General features: G+C 31.8%; 1 protein-coding gene across 1 annotated transcript in view; it reads right to left on the reverse strand.

Moving 5' to 3' along the window:
- Positions 1–707: 707 nt before the first annotated feature.
- Positions 708–16,289, reverse strand: part of LOC136987492 (LDL receptor repeat-containing protein egg-1-like) — a 117,827-nt gene continuing 102,245 nt past the window's right edge. The window contains exons 15-16 of the mRNA XM_067285225.1: positions 1,176–1,344; positions 708–727 (exon numbers count right to left, since the gene is read on the reverse strand). Of these exons, the coding sequence (XP_067141326.1) occupies positions 708–727; positions 1,176–1,344 (189 nt within the window). The remainder of the gene's footprint in view (positions 728–1,175; positions 1,345–16,289) is intronic.

A 16,289-nucleotide genomic window follows, 5' to 3' on the forward strand; every position in this document is an offset into this window, starting at 1 on the left:
TTGTCTTTGACTGGGAGGTTTTGTAATTACAAGTCTGAGGACGGTCGGATGGCCGAGCGGTCAAGGTGGCAGCCTATCGCTCTGGGGCACCCGGGATCGAATCCGAACGGGTCGAATAATCCCCAGGAATTTTTCGGGGGGTGGTCTGTTCGGATATGTCGGGCCCCATCCCTCACCACCCGGTCGCCCCATTGTGGGCCTGGCCGAACCCATAATGGGCCGTCTATAAGAGGCCCTCTTAGTGCCCACAGGGCGGAAAAAGTTAAAAAGAAAAAAAAAAAATTACAAGTCTGTTTGTTCGTAAGGAGTTCTTTCGACGAACGTGTACGGGAATAGTCGGTTGTCGTTGGATTAGTGTTTGTGCATATTTAATTGTGACTCTAATTTTGTTGTATTTTGTACATTTATATTGTAAATATAAACTTTGTGTTTCGTGAAACCGACTGAGTGGTTATTTTGAACATTGCTCTTAGTAAATACAGTTTCGTTAATATTAGACTTAAACAATACAATGTTTTCTTTATCACGTTGCTGTTGACGCGTGTTTGGCTAAATATGAAAAAAAAACTATTCAAAAGACATATATATATAATATAAAATATTAATAACGAAAACAGTAACAAACGTACAGAATTATAAAAATAAACAAAACAACAACAGGGTATAAAAGTATAATAAAAATAAATAAACAAATCTGATTAGACATTTTAGCGACTTTCAGAGAGTCCTGTAATATATCAATATTTTCGTTTGCGGTCGTATTCTACCAAGAATATTTTTTTCTGGTATTGATGATTTTTTCATATTTTCTATTTCTTAATTAGTAAGGCATCAAAAAATTATTTAGTAAAAATTTCTAGGAAAAATATATGATATATAATAATTATTACTTGAATTAACTATTAGGAATATTATGCACTGTGTATCTTCGGTCCTGAGATAATATCTCAGGACCGAAGATACACTTTGTCGAAAAACATTAATTTCACATTGAAAAATAGTGTATTAAAACATACTTTGATTTCCTCACTAAGTAGGAAATCAATAACCATTTTATTTGTATTTCATCAATGTGTTTTCGATATATGTAGAGATATTTAACGTGTTATGCAGACCCAAGTCAATCATCTTGTTGTTTTTTAACAGTAAATTATTAATAATAAGAAAGTAAATACCTGGACAACAACTTTCATCACTCCCATCCGCACAATCTGTTTCATTATCGCAAATTTCATATTTCTCAATACATGTTTCATTTCCATCCTTTCTAATACACTTAGTATTATTGTTTTTACATTTACAAGTACATTCGCATGTTTCCCTATTTAATTTTCCTTCTTCTCCCTAATATACAAAAATAAAATTTTGTATGTAAGCAATGTAACACACTTGAAAATTTATTACTTAAAGTAAAAATTATTTTGTTGAAAAAATTAACTGAAATAAAGCATTTCGAAATATTTATCATACAAATGTAAAATAATTTGAAAAATATTGCAGTTCAGTGGCATCATTTTAAAGAACAACTAACCACACAGTAAAATCTTTATTACTTAAAATATGCTAATAATATTTGATAGCGCCACATTACAACTGTTGGTCAGGACAGATTTGTGTTAAACGTATTTCCATATTTCAAGGTTGTAGGATGTGCGTGGCATAACAATATGGCGACACAAAGGGGACTTTTTCACGAAAATGTTCTGCAGTGTTTAGATGAGCTAAGCGACATTGGTAGTAAAAATGTGCCCAACATAGAAAAACATAAGAAAGACAAACGACGAAAGTGGCTTGGATCACTCCACATGCACATGAACGATTGGAAGTGCAACAGATGCCGAAAAATGTCAAACAGGTCATTCGCATTTGTGGCATTGTAGCAGAGACATCGACAAGCACCCCACCACTTCATGCACTTCAACACAAGAGATGCCATATTTGTTTCAGGTCAAGTGATAAGAAACCAAATTTGTCTGTAATGAGTGCAATAAGTTTGTGTGAGAAGACCATACTAAACAGTTATGCAACCAATGCCAACAAGTAACATTTTGCCTACAGCACATGAAGACGTGTGCAATATTATTTGAATTTTATATTACATTGTCATACCATATTATTTCATGGGAAAAAATTGTAATAAAGTGTTGTTTTCCTGTCATAGAGCAAGTTTTTGCTGGGATCAAAATGACCCCAAGTTAACAATACTGTGTTCTTTTTGATGGTACCTGATCTGGTTTAATTTTGGTTCGGTTGGGTTTTTGAAGCAAAAGAAATCGTAAGCAAAAACGCGGTAAAAGTGACGATATTGCAGATGAGAAAGAGAGAATCGCATTTAGGCTGAAACTCTGTACAAACTCTCACGTATGCCGTGTAATTTATGTTATTCTCTGAGCAATTTATGTTACTTAATTCATAATTTGTGTTTTGTCTTTTATCGGTTTATTTATAAAATCGTTTCGATCGTGTTAACTGGATTTCGAACATTTGAAGAAATAAACTTGAACTTGAGAATAAGTTCTTACGATTAAGCACACTTTTTATTGTCCAAAGCAGGAAGATTCAATCTAGAGTAATCTACAATAATAATTATTTATGGCGACTACATTAACATTTTATAACTATCTGTTATGAAGAAGAAGGACAAGCGAATTAGTTAAGAATAAAAAAAAAGTTGACAAAGAACATCATGCAGAAGAGCTACAAGGACTGTTGAACAATGATTGTGGTCATTTTTCTACTGTTACGGCTCTTACAAGAAGATTCAATTTTCTGATAAGAGATAGAAAAAAATCTCCTAAAAATCAAAACAAAGATGTTCGACTTTTTCCGGTATTTCAAGAACTATGTAAAGACTAATCAGATAGTTATACCAAAGTTGACAATAGATGCTGCAGATGAGATGGCTGCACTTCACCATGATGAAATCAAAAAGATCTCACAATTCGAATAGGTAATTATGGAATGGATTGACAAAGATTCCACTGTAAAGAGAAGAAAAATGTAGGTCCAAATGATACTCTTTTATCACAGCAGGTCAAGTTTAGAAGAGCGAACATCTACTCTTATGGAAAAGCAAGCATCAATGATTCAGACAATAGTTGATCAAACATCGCGAGTCATCGTAGCTACGCCAGGATATGCAGTCTTTCAGAGGATATCCTATGGAATTTGTTACATTTATGAATACTTTCGAAAATCGAAAAACAGTAATCAAAGGTTCTATTACCTTAACCCTTTCGATGCTGGCAATATACAGCAAATAATTGAGTGGAATTTTTCATGAGGTGCATTTTTTGCAGTTTTTGGATAATATTTAAATCGCGATATTTCGCTTCAAAATCGTGCTATGTTTAATCTGTTTTATCTGTTTGATTAAGAACATATCACAGTTTACGACTATTTAATTTTTAGTTTAATAGAAATTTAAAACGATATTAAAATTTGAAGCGTACGAACAAAAGAAAAAAAATTAATTTAAAGAAAATCGCTAAACATTGTACATTTGTTGGTTAGATACATCTGTCTTCTTTTAAATAAAATAAACCGCAGCTCTCCAGCTAGAGCGGAGAAAAAGTTATTTCCATTATTTACACAATGTCTAATTACTTAGCAGGGAGAAGAGTCGATTGTTATCGTAAAGCAACACTTTAAAGTTTATCATCATTTATTTCTGCTTAAAATAGTGAATATTTGACACTTTTTTATATTTCTCCAATGCTTTATACAATAGTACACTAAAAATAAGCGATTAGTTAATTTTTCCTGCAATTACGCAATATCCGGAAGTAATGCGTTTTTCGGTAAATTTTTCAGATACAAGCTTTTGATAAGAAATCTTCTTGTCTAAATAAAGTCAAATAACATGGAAACTAGTAGAATTACGGCTCTAACATGATGAATATAGCTATCTTTTAACGTTTGTTTACATTCTGAGTTTAATCACGTTGATTGGTTCTTCCCAGGAAAATCCAAACCAAATGGTTTTAAAAAAACTCTCATTTATTGAAGTTGATTCAGTCATAATATAAATTACCAATTAAAGCGTAATAGGCGTAGAAACAAAATTTTTAAAGCGAATTAACAGCAAAAAAATCTTCCTAGATTTACTATAGGGAGGTGGAGTTTCCTGGAAATATTTATTGCTAGATAGTTTTAAAAACATATTTACTCGCCGAAATATTGTAGAATTAGCTAATTTAATGTCTAAGTACATTAAATTAGTTAATTAATGCTAAAAAACGATTTAAAAAGCGGATTCATTGCGATAGTTTACATTTTACTTGAAAGGACAGAGGCGGGACTTTTCGCGGCAATTTTGTCCTTTCGCGAGTCTGTGATTAGTTAAAGTAATGTCAACAAAGACAAAAGATACCCAATAAAACTGTAGAAGGAATTTCCCTTTAATTGTTTTCAGTCAACTGTGTAGTAAACTGGGAAGATTTGCTGTAGAATGGTAGGAGATCCATTTTACGAAAATATTTATGGCCCAGGGGTGGTAACAAAACACTTTTTGGTTTAAACAAAGTCAATCGATTTACAAAAGAGCGAATCAAAGCTATGATCGCTGGAAAATCGAATATAACGCAAAATAATCGAATTTTTTGATTAATTACGCTTAAATGCGTATGCCGCATCACGAATAAACGGCAAGTAACGTGACATACGCCTAAAGGCGTATAACCGCATGGAAAGGGTTTAAGCAGTGTACATTGGGAAATGAGAGGAGATTGATAAGGTACTACCAGACGTTGGATGCAAAATAGTCTATCCAGAGGCAAAAAAATTAAACAGATTTACGAAAACTGATTGAAATTGGCCGAAGTTTGCACAAAGTTTTGAGATGGCCTACTATTAAGCCTGACGATAAAGAGACACCTCATTGTTGTTTGCTTTTGCCGATGAAAAACAAGAATTGTATGGAAAAAATTAACTCAGTGATATGTAGTACCCTACAGATATTCGAGCCATTTTAAGAAAATTATCATTTGACCGGAAGTGAAGAGGGCTCTCGTATGAATTCTGTAAGATAAGCACGAGAAAGCTCGCTTCAGTCATTTAAATCATTTTGTAAACAAAGTTGTTTTGCATAGCTTCAGCATTCACTTTACGATTACATCCTTTCCTAAAATATGAAAACTCAAAAGGGAGGATCAAAACAAACAAATCGATGAATAGCAAGAATCAGATACGTTCGAGTTTTATCGCCAATATTTCATCTTGAGAAGTGACAAAAGATGGTTGTACGTTTTGCAAAAAGTAGCACGACATGAGGTAATGATATGAGTTCGTAAAAAAACGTGAGGTAAAGAAGACAGTTTGCTAGAGAGAAGTAACTCTGCTTCTTATGTTTAAAAGATAATCACTCAGAAAAACTTTGCAAAAGTGGAATAAGTTGTCAGAAGTGTCACAAGAAACAAGAGATTATTCTTCATCTAGTCACCAATCAAAAGAGCAAAGATGCAACTGTTTTGGTCAGGGCCAGAAAGGGTAAAAAAGTGGTCATCTATCCATTTCTGGATATGGGAAGTTCTTCATTACTTTTATTCGGAAAAAATTAAGTAAAAATTAACAGTGAGTAAAGACTGAAAGAACCTTTATATTTCCACTATGGAAAAGAATAATAGTCGATGTTAGTTGTTATGTCATGAAAGGAGTGAAAGTGTGCAATCTGAACAGAAACGTGAGTATTTATTTCCCGAGTTATTGACAAGTGCTGAGTTTACGATCGACAGCGCGGACATTGCCAAGCAAAAAAGAACTTGGGAATAAATAAAAATATTTTCAAAGTGCGGAGATTCCGGAACTAAGGAAAATATTAGACCAGAGTTCGGCAATCTTTTTTTGTCTGCGAGTCAAAATCAAAAGAAAAAAAATGTGTATTAAGAAGAACGTTTCAAGTCAGTGGTATTTTCAATTCAAAACAGTCTTTTTCGCTGAATAATAAAATAAATTTTATAAATTTAAAGAAAATTCATAAAACTATTTGAATTTATTAACAGAAAAAAAGTATAATTTTAAATGACGGTATGTCAGTTAATACAAATTTGGGTTTGTGGAAATTTAAGTTAGGATAATTGCAATAATAAAATGTAATGAAATGAAAGGGGTGTTTTGTAAATCTAAATCACATATGTTCTCAGTTTAGAGTAAACTATGAACTTTAATTGTTTCTATATTTTAAAAAATATATCATTTTTTATCGATTGCAATGTTGATATTGGTTACAAAACATGTTATTAATAAAAGTTTTACTATTTTTATTATATAATGATATGTAAAATTTTGTTTTCATTTGTGTAATTGTTTACTAAGTTCATTTTTATTGTAGTAAACAGATGCTAAAGCCCGAAAAGTATTAACATTATGAATCATATTAAAACATAGTGAATAATATTCTTGGCTGCAAAGTTTTTGTCATTCAGAAGAAATGTGTCTGTTCACATCGAAACTCGAAAAATACGTTCTTTAGTTTTTTAAATTAACGATGTATGTCTGGATTAATTAAAATTGTCTGGTGGCTGTTGATGACAATTTTTCTGCTCTTTTGAGACTTGACTTATCGTTATTTTTTCGGAAAATGAATGAATTTTCATGACAGAAAAGAAAAACTTTTTCACGTTTACCCCAGGATGGATCACCACGTAATGTAAAGGAACGAATTGGAAGTGAAGGTAATGTTACAGATGAGTCAACGGAAAAATTGATTTTGTCTTATATAAGTGCTGAAAGAGGTATTAACATCCAGGAAAGAATTAAACTTTTGTTGAAGCTACGAGCTTTTTCAAATAATAAATCACAAGTACTTTTAGAACGATTAGATAGAATGCTAGCATGGATTGAAAACATTGATACTGCTTTAGTAGATTTTGAATCCAGACTCTTTGCCCTAAAAACTGATAAAGAGAAAGATTACACTAAAACTGCCAAGTCTACTGAATTAAATGTATTATGTGATAATTCATAGGAAAAGTTTATAAAACTGAAAGACAAAGGAAGACGAAACAACTTTTTAAGTTTAAGTTTAGAAGATGGACGATTCTCTTTGCAAAGTTCAAAAACTATTTAACGATAACTTGCAGTATACGAATGTGGGTATCAATCGCGCATGTCGAATTGGAAAATTTTAACCTAATGCAAAAAATTGGTTATTTGTGAATTGCTTAACTTTGAAGATAAAACAAAAATTTATAAAAAAAAATTGAGAATTAAAAGAATGAAATATATTTATTAATAATGACTATTTGCCAAATACTAGAATTATCAGAAGTAGATTAATTAAGACTTTATGGTGAAGAAATGCGCTCAAAAGGAGCTATTAACGTAAAAATGCGATATAATAAATTAATCGTAAATGACAAGATATTCGTCTGTAATTATAAATGTGAAATTTGAAAAACGAATAATCAACAATTTTTTTTAGGAATATAATTTTTCATGGTAAAGAAGATTATGAAATTCAGGAAAATCATAATGAACATAATGTTTTATACTCTAACAATGGCAACAACGAAAAACTTCTTTTTTTAATATAGCAGATAAAATAATAAATATTTTTTCCTAACTTTTGTTATTTACTATTTAAAATAAATATATTTTGTTTAGTGGAAATATGGCATATTTTACGGATAATTGAATTAATGTTCTTTGATAAAAATAAAATCTACCATCAAGTAGAACACCGTTCTGAATGATCTGGAAGACCCAGTGGTGGTTTGATTGTTGGTCATAGATTAGATACACTTTCTCAAGTTTATATTACCTTCCAATCACGCTTTGTTTTGATTTTAAAACTAGATACTGAAAAGTCCGCTAATTTCCAACTAATAGTATTTGATATTTCGCCTCACAGTTATTTTGATTTTGATTTTAACAACACTTTATCGCTTGTAGTAAATTACCTGCTACCTGAAACTAACGTAATCTTATGTTCTGATTTGAACGCTCGAATGGGACAGCCTGATTATTTTTCATGTTTTACTGAGGTCTGTCATAGTGCAATAAGAACCTCAAGTGATCCAATTGTTAATGATAGGGGAAAAACCATATATAATTTTTGAGTGGAAAACAATCATATTTGTTTGAACGGTTTATTACCAGGATACCAAAATGGTAATTTTACGTGTCATGCAATAAAAGGAGGAAGTGCGATTGATTTTGTTATAGTATCACAAGAAATATATTTTATATATTTTTTTAAAACACAATATATTTTCGTGTTGTAAATGATTTAATAGTGGCGGGGCAAGACCAAAATTTGATGTGGGCAAAATTCATTTTACGAGGTCTTCTGGTGGCGCAAGAAGACAGATTTTATGAAATAAAAAGCAGTTGAAACTGTCAAATTTGTATTCATAAAAATGCAAACTATATTCTTTGACTGACATAACTTCAAAACTTAAAAAAGAATTAAATAAACAGAAATTTCCAGCTTTTAGCCTTACTGAACTCCTTAATAATTGTATCGTAATTCACCTTAGATGCTATATATTAGACATGGGCAAATGCGGCTCTTATTGAGTTACATGTGGCTCTTGCTGAAAATGTTAATTTCTGTTTTTTATTTTCATTTCTACTATTTTATTTCCACAATTTTGTGAAAATATGTTTATTAAAAAACTCAATATTTGTTTTATACGTATTAAATTTAAATTATACTATATAATGGAATCGCGGTACAGAACTGTGGCTCCCATGCATTTTGCAAAACCTAAATTGCAGCTCCCACTGAACTCTTGCTTGCCCACCCCTGCTACATGTACTTCAATAGATAAAACTGCGAAAGCTGAAAGTCTTTCCCGACCCATTGTATTTCTTAAATCATTTTTTTTATTAGTTTTAATTTTGAAAAGCTTTTTTCAGCATAGAATCGTCTGGACGTACGATTTCCGCGTTGTCGCTGTTTTCAAACGAGCAACGATCGACATTGGAGAAACGACCATTAGTTTGTGAAGCAGGATCGCTGATTGGCCGCCTGTCATCGAAACATCGCCAGACCACTGACAGAGACACGACGCGCTAATTGGTGAATCAATCCGAACTTCAATCCATATAAAAAGACCGAGTTTCGGCCGGTAAGCAGGTTACTAAACGAACTCGATTAAGAAGGTTTGTTTGTCACGCTGTTTCATTGTCATAAGGGAAAGGAGTTGTGACTGGCTAAATCTCAGGGATTCCTTTGCAACGTGTTTTTCTGATGGACCTGTAAAAATTTTGGTGGAGTAATCGAACTTTAACCTCTTAACAGTGAAACAGTCAGACGTGGCGCTACCATTTACTTATGGAGAAAGAGTGTGAGAAATTTTTTAAGAATTTCCACGTTTTTCTCGGTTTTGTGTAGGAAAAAATTTTTTAAACAGTTACGTCTAGTAAAGAAAAAATCTTTCTTTATTGTCACATAATTTTTTATATGTATATTTTTTTGCAGTAATTTCTTGCTAAAATATTTTTTTTCAAATTTATATTAAATTTTTTGTGATTTTTTATCCGTTACAAATTTTTCAAAAGTTTTGAATTTATTTTCAATTTTATATAATTATTTAAAGATTCAGGCATTTAAGTAACATCGATTTTTTTTCAACCTGCGAACCAAATACAAGAAAATGTAATTGACAATTAACGAATTTAATCAACAATGGTAGATGACGTAAAGGTTGTTACGTTTACAACTATGACGCCTGGCGGCCTTTCCACCAGACTGAAATGTGGATGAAGGTTGTGTCGTGTTCTACTTTTTGTAGAAGTTACATAATCATTGTAAATAAATAAAAATTTCAGTATATCTTTTATTTAAAATGTTAAAATTCGTTGTTCAAATTTACACCGATAAATTAAAGCGGTTCAAAATATTAGCATTTTGTAAATAAACTTACTTTACATATAATGAATTTAAATAAATTAAACTTTAAGAAACGACAAAACAATAAAAAAAATGTAAAAATATTTTTATATTCATCTTCAAATATATTACATATGTTATCGTAATTGACCGATATTTCATTTTAAAAACAGTATTTATGATTGGCATGCATCAGAAAAAAAGCATAACTTCCCTAAAACACTCTTAACTAAGAGGGTCCGCTTCACTCTGAAAAAGCGAACAGTCTATGTTGGCAATCCAATGCGTGACCTACTTCCTGTAACATAGTAAAACGAAGTAATTTACAGTACAACTATGCACATTAACACTGACCAGAATAATCGAAACAAATTGTTAAAGTATAAATTCTTCTAAAATCCTCCAACTGGACTTTGATGTAGTTCTACGTTTTATTACTAAATTGGTATACAGGTCTAAATAACACGCATATAAACACTAAAAAACATAAATGTTTCAAAACTAGAACTGGATAATTATATGAACAGATAAATTAGTAGTCCAATAATACATACTTCCACTTATATCCAAGTATTATATCCAAAGATCAAATCTCTCTAATTGTCGAAAATAAATTAAATTTCAACTTTTCATTCTAAATTCACAGTAAAATTTCCAGTTTTATCCGTTAAAAACAACGCAAAATGTATGGATTCACGTAATAAAAATTTATCGCAGTGAACTTCGAAAGATAATGAGAATATACAAATGTGAGATTAACTGAGGGTAGAAGATAGAAGACGATTCTTACCCTCTCTACCTCTTAACGGCACAAGACCTTGAGGTCTGATCTCGTTTGTAGAAAGGATGACTAGGGATCGAGCGGTCAACGTTTGCTTTCGGATAAGGATCGTTGGATCCTGTTCACGTCAGGAACTGACACCAATCTATCAGATTTCTCGCGGATAGATAAGCGTTTTTCGGGATAGGAAAAATGACTGATCGAATGAACGATCACGTACTTAGTTCCGGGTTCGAACGGAGGAGATGATAATGAAGGAAGAAACTCACACCACTCTATATTTAAATAAAAAATACCCGTTTATTTTGGGATTGATAAGGATTACATCAATTGACATAATCGGAAGTGTTAATTACATTATCGAATCGAATTACTCAACCACGTCTCGATTGATTAGAGAGAGAGAGAGAGTTTACAAAACATCGCGAGTAGAGTAAATACCTTGATAATCCTGGGATTGTGGCAAAGTCCGAAGTACATCAGTTCCTTAAAATATGAGTCAAATTGACTGAAGTTCAATCGAAGGAAAAGGATGGATGGGAGGGACGGCTTCAACGGCAGGAGACAATAATCCACGGCACTCACACACTCACTTGACAGTTGTCGAAACTTTATTCGACAGTTCGAAACGAATGATGACATAACAGTTCGACAGTTGTCGAACTGTTATGTCATCATTCGTTTTCCTTTTATTTCGGGTTCGAGATTTCACGATGCACGTCAAGGGTGAAAGTCCTTTTTGACCAATTGTGAATTAAATGACATAATCATTTTTCAACAGTAAACTCATATTCTACACGGAAGTATTGCTGTGGGAACGAAGGCTTATGATTAATTTTTACGAAAAAATTTGTTGGGTGTTTTTTTGTTTCTGTGGTTGATTTATCCCTAACTTTCTGACACCAGTCGAAAAATGGCAAATAAAAAAAAAAATTTAAATCGAATCTCGTTATTCCTATATTCGGGTCTTTACACATACACCAAACCGCACTCTACGAAATCTGGCCAGAACTGATCATATACAATAGACAAGATGAAAATGCTTATGGGCAGTGACATCATGTGACTAAAAGTTTGTGAATAAATGCTAAAAGTTTTAAAAAATTCTTTTACAAAACCCAAAGAATTTGACTAATACACATAAACTAAACCTGTTTAATAAAGATTAATAATTTACCATTATAATTATGCAAATTAGATATAAAAAAGGTCACTGCCCAAAATCTTCCGTGAACCATGGAAAGACCATTACATCATTAAAACTTTTCTGCAAAACACTAAAAATTTTATATAATTATTTTACTAATCCAGTCAAGTTTAAATAATATAAAATGTCTAGATCTGATTAATAACGATTGGTAATGTACTATCACTAATATGCAGATTAGATATGACAAACATCACTATGAGAAAACTCCGCCAAGTCGATAAAAATAGCTTTCTGTCATGTGAACTTCCTATCACCAAGAAATATGTTTAAAATTTAGTGTTTGTGTACAAATTAATAAATTTTAGCGAATGTCATCGTTTAAAATTGAATGTTTCTGTACATATTCTGTATATAATAACTGTAAGAAATTTCATCAAAGTAAACAGAATAATTTTCAGCTTATAAAAACTGTACAATAAATGATTATTTCTTCGAAAGAAGTCGATATTCAGAAACTTTTCGTTGAGCGATGACATTGGACAAGAGCATTTTTATTTTGTTTTGTATATGATCAGTTTGGGCCAGACATTTTGTAGAGTGCAGTTTGGTGTTTGTATATTCCCTTTATCTTTCGAAGTTCACTACTTCAAATTTTTATTACGTGGATCCATACATTTTGCGTTGTTTTTAACGGATAAAACTAAAAATTTTACTGTGAATTTAAAAAAAAAGTTGAAAAATAATTTATTTTTGACAATTAGTAATAACTGATCTCTGGATATAATTCTTGGATATAAGTGGAAGTATGTATTATTGGACTACTAATTTATCTTTGCATATAATTATCTAGTTCTAGTTTTGAAACATTTATGTTTTTTAGTGTTTATATGTATGCTATTTAGACATGTCTACCAATTTAATGATAAAACGTAGAAGTACGTCAAAAAAGAATACAAAGTTCAATTAGCAAGTAGTCCCTTTTTTAGCAAATTGATTTGTTGGTATATTTTTTTTACATTTTAAGTATAATTAGATGAAACAAAGTGGATGTGAATAGAGAAAGTAGAATATTGCAAGACTAATAGATAAAGTATTATTATATATTCCTAAATAAAAAAATGTTAGTAAAATTTATAGTTTTACAATTTGATTTTGATAATTATGGCCTAGTGTACATATCAAAAATAATTTTCAATTATATTTGTAATCACAGTTTTAAATTATGTAAAATTCAGCTTGATATAATAATATATCATTCGAATAGTAATGGCGCTTAAATATATAAAGGATTAATTGAAGTTTTTGAATTTTGTTTGATGAAAGTGAGAAAGGCAAGAGTGTCGACAGTTGTATAATGTACTAGATTTAAGTAAATTAGTTGACTTTGTATGTTTCGATCTAGTTTTTTCTAATATCATGATATATGAACTTTTGATTTTGTAAATTGTATTATACTAAAAAATGAAGTTTCTTATGTTATTCTCCTACTTAATGATGTATTTATAATGTTTCTGAACTAAATCATACTTATTAGATTAAAATTCAAGTTTTACAAACTACTCCGAATATATAAAAGACTGTTTTACTACAGATTACTACGTCGTTTTACTATAATGTTGATTTCACAATAAGAAGGTCTTACAAAAACCGTTAGACTGATGACGTAGGCTGTCGCTTTTCGAGGTTGCATCGGAGCTCTCGCGATAGCGTGATTAAGAGAAGTCACGCCTACTTTTTTCTGCTCGCCCCGATTACGAATATTAATTATTTTAACCAATCAGATGATGGCGGGAGATTTAAATTCGATTTATGTCGATAGATGGCTGTCTGAAATTTCATATTTATTTTAATTTTATTTAATTCTATTTTTTATTGTAATTTCTTGAAAACTAAAGGATATTCCAAAACAATTTTGGAAAATCCAACTACTCTTGAAAATTCTACAACTTTACGAAATGAACCAAGTATTTTATATGAATTTTTTTGCGGATATATACGTCGCTCACCACTGCCACAGGATTGCCTTTGACGTATATATAGGGGAAGGTCGTCTACTACCGGACAGGGTCTAGTATCGGACAAGCGTTGTTTTTAATTTTGATTGCAGGTAGCAGGACAACACCAGGGTGTTAGGTGAACAAAGAAAGGTCAGATGCCATTATATTTGGTCAGTCAGTTGTGCCGTTGACACGTGGCAGAGAATTTCGTTGTTTTCGTTGTGTTTTCAGTGAATCAAGATAATTTCTGGTCGTCATAGCTTGCTTCTAAATGAGAATAAGTTGTTTTTATTTCTATTGTAGAAAACAACTATTATTGTTCTTTAACTTGTAGGCCGGAAATTTTCTTAAGCTTACTAATACATATGTGGTAACCTATGTTATGTTTTATGATGTTTCAGGTTGTATCGGACAAGATATGTTGCGGGTTGTATCGGACCATAATGTTGCAGTTTATATGAGACGGAGGTGTTACGAATTGTATCGGAAACAGTTTAAAATTGATAAGAATAAACACAAAATATATTTGTCATAAAAACGAATTGTTAAATTTTCAGACTGGTAAGTTTTTAATTTTTCTTATTTATACTACTTTATTCTCATAAATTAACTTAGTTTTACAATCTATAATTGGTACTTTTATATATTTCTCAATAATAACTCTGTCTAATAATAAAAAGTTGTTTGAAAAACAAAAAGTAATTCTCTTCTTGCAGATTTTTGTCATGTCCGATAGAACCCTCCACATTTGAACTTGGTAAAAATGTAATGACTGTAAAAAGTGTAAAAAAATTATTAAAATTTTTTTTTTAGAAAAATGAGTTTTAACAAGTGTTTTTATAAGACAATGAAGTTTTGTATGGAAGGTAATCTGGACGAATTGAGCTGTAAAGTTTTCTTATAATATAGGAAAAACTTAGGTGTCTGGTACTAGACGTCCTTTTGCTACGTCGCTCACTGCTGAGTAGTTAATTTATTTGCGTGTGAAAGCTTACACTGTAAATGTTTTAACGTTGTAATTTGCCACTTTTGTGAGACATCGTTGTTTCGTAAACTTTAATTCACGTTATAAAGTTCTTAAGGTGTATGGTAAACTTGACATCCTACAAGTACAGTACAAACTTCAAACAAAAACGATTTGTTGGTAGGCCAATGGTTTTTATTAAATTTAGTTCAATGTACCGTAGTGTCTATTGATCGGTCCGATCAATAGACACTACCTGTTTATTTAATAACTATTAATTGTTTTCAAACAATAAACCGCACTTTACTCTCACATCAAATACTGTCAACAATACAAAATAATATCACATACGTACTGGGCAAGACTGCGTGCAATACTGTGATTGGCTTTCTAGCCGTTGAGAAGTGTAAAAGTAACGTAAACAAAAAGAATGGGAAATCCCCAGCTCTGGCTGACAGGGATTTTCCGCGATAGCACCGCGACGCCAGCAAATGTTGCTAGACTAAATATAAACAAATTCGGTATGTCAATATATTTATTGTTTTAGGAAGAGTAAAATGTTTTCGTTGCGTCCACGGCTTTCAAGTAATGCATAAACTGTCGAGACGCGAGGCCCTTGGACAGCGAGGCCGTAGGTGGCGACCCATGTCGTCCATGCCTTACCCTGCCTCTGTGATTTAAGTATTTTAAGAGAAATTGGCTCAGATCATTCACCAGTTCTACTAACAACGATCCTATTACCATCATCCGGTCTTTTTCATGGACAACTTATATGTAAATGGAGGGATATGGAGGAATGAACTTAAATATTCATTTTATGTTGAATTAGATAATGTCTTATTAGATGAGTATAGAAAAGCCCTCATACCGGAATGTTTAGTAGAATGTACTGTATAACTAAAGCGGCAATATCGTTGGATTTAATGTATGTTAATTCTGTACCATGTTAAACTCATATAACAAATAAATGGTATGACAATGAATGCTACACCATAAAAACCAGATCGAGATCGTAAATTTTTTAAGTTCCTCATGAAGCCAAAAGCTGGGGAGCTGCCCAAACACTGGTTTTGTTGATGAGCATGCTGACTTCTTTTGCAAGGAGGTCGGCCCTCTCATTTCCCCCAATGTCAGAGTGGCTCCTAACCCATGTAAATGAGACCTTAAGACCTTTCACAGATAAGCACTGGAGAAAGGTTACTGTTCGTGCAATAATGTTCAGTTTTGTGTTTAATTTGTGGACTTGTAGTAAGGCTGTCTTGCTGTCCCTAAGAATTTCCACGTAAGTTTTATTTTTCTCGTTAAAGTGAGTGTCTGCATACTAGAAAGTCTTCAGTATTGCAAGGCTTTTGGCTTAATTGACTGTACAATGTCCATAATAATATGAGAAAGAACTCAGCAAAACCAAAAACATATACAAAACACTTCCGAGTTGCCGACAAAAATATTTAATTCAAAACAAACGTTTTCAGCCTAATTTACAGGCCATCTTCAGGTAGAAAAGAAGAATGGAACTAAACTTTTCCATAAATGGAACACGAAAAATTCAATTTAAAAATACA

This window comes from Centruroides vittatus, unplaced genomic scaffold (assembly GCF_030686945.1).
Source record: "Centruroides vittatus isolate TY-2023 unplaced genomic scaffold, ASM3068694v2 scaffold_2342, whole genome shotgun sequence".
NCBI classification, from domain to species: Eukaryota; Metazoa; Arthropoda; class Arachnida; order Scorpiones; family Buthidae; genus Centruroides; species Centruroides vittatus.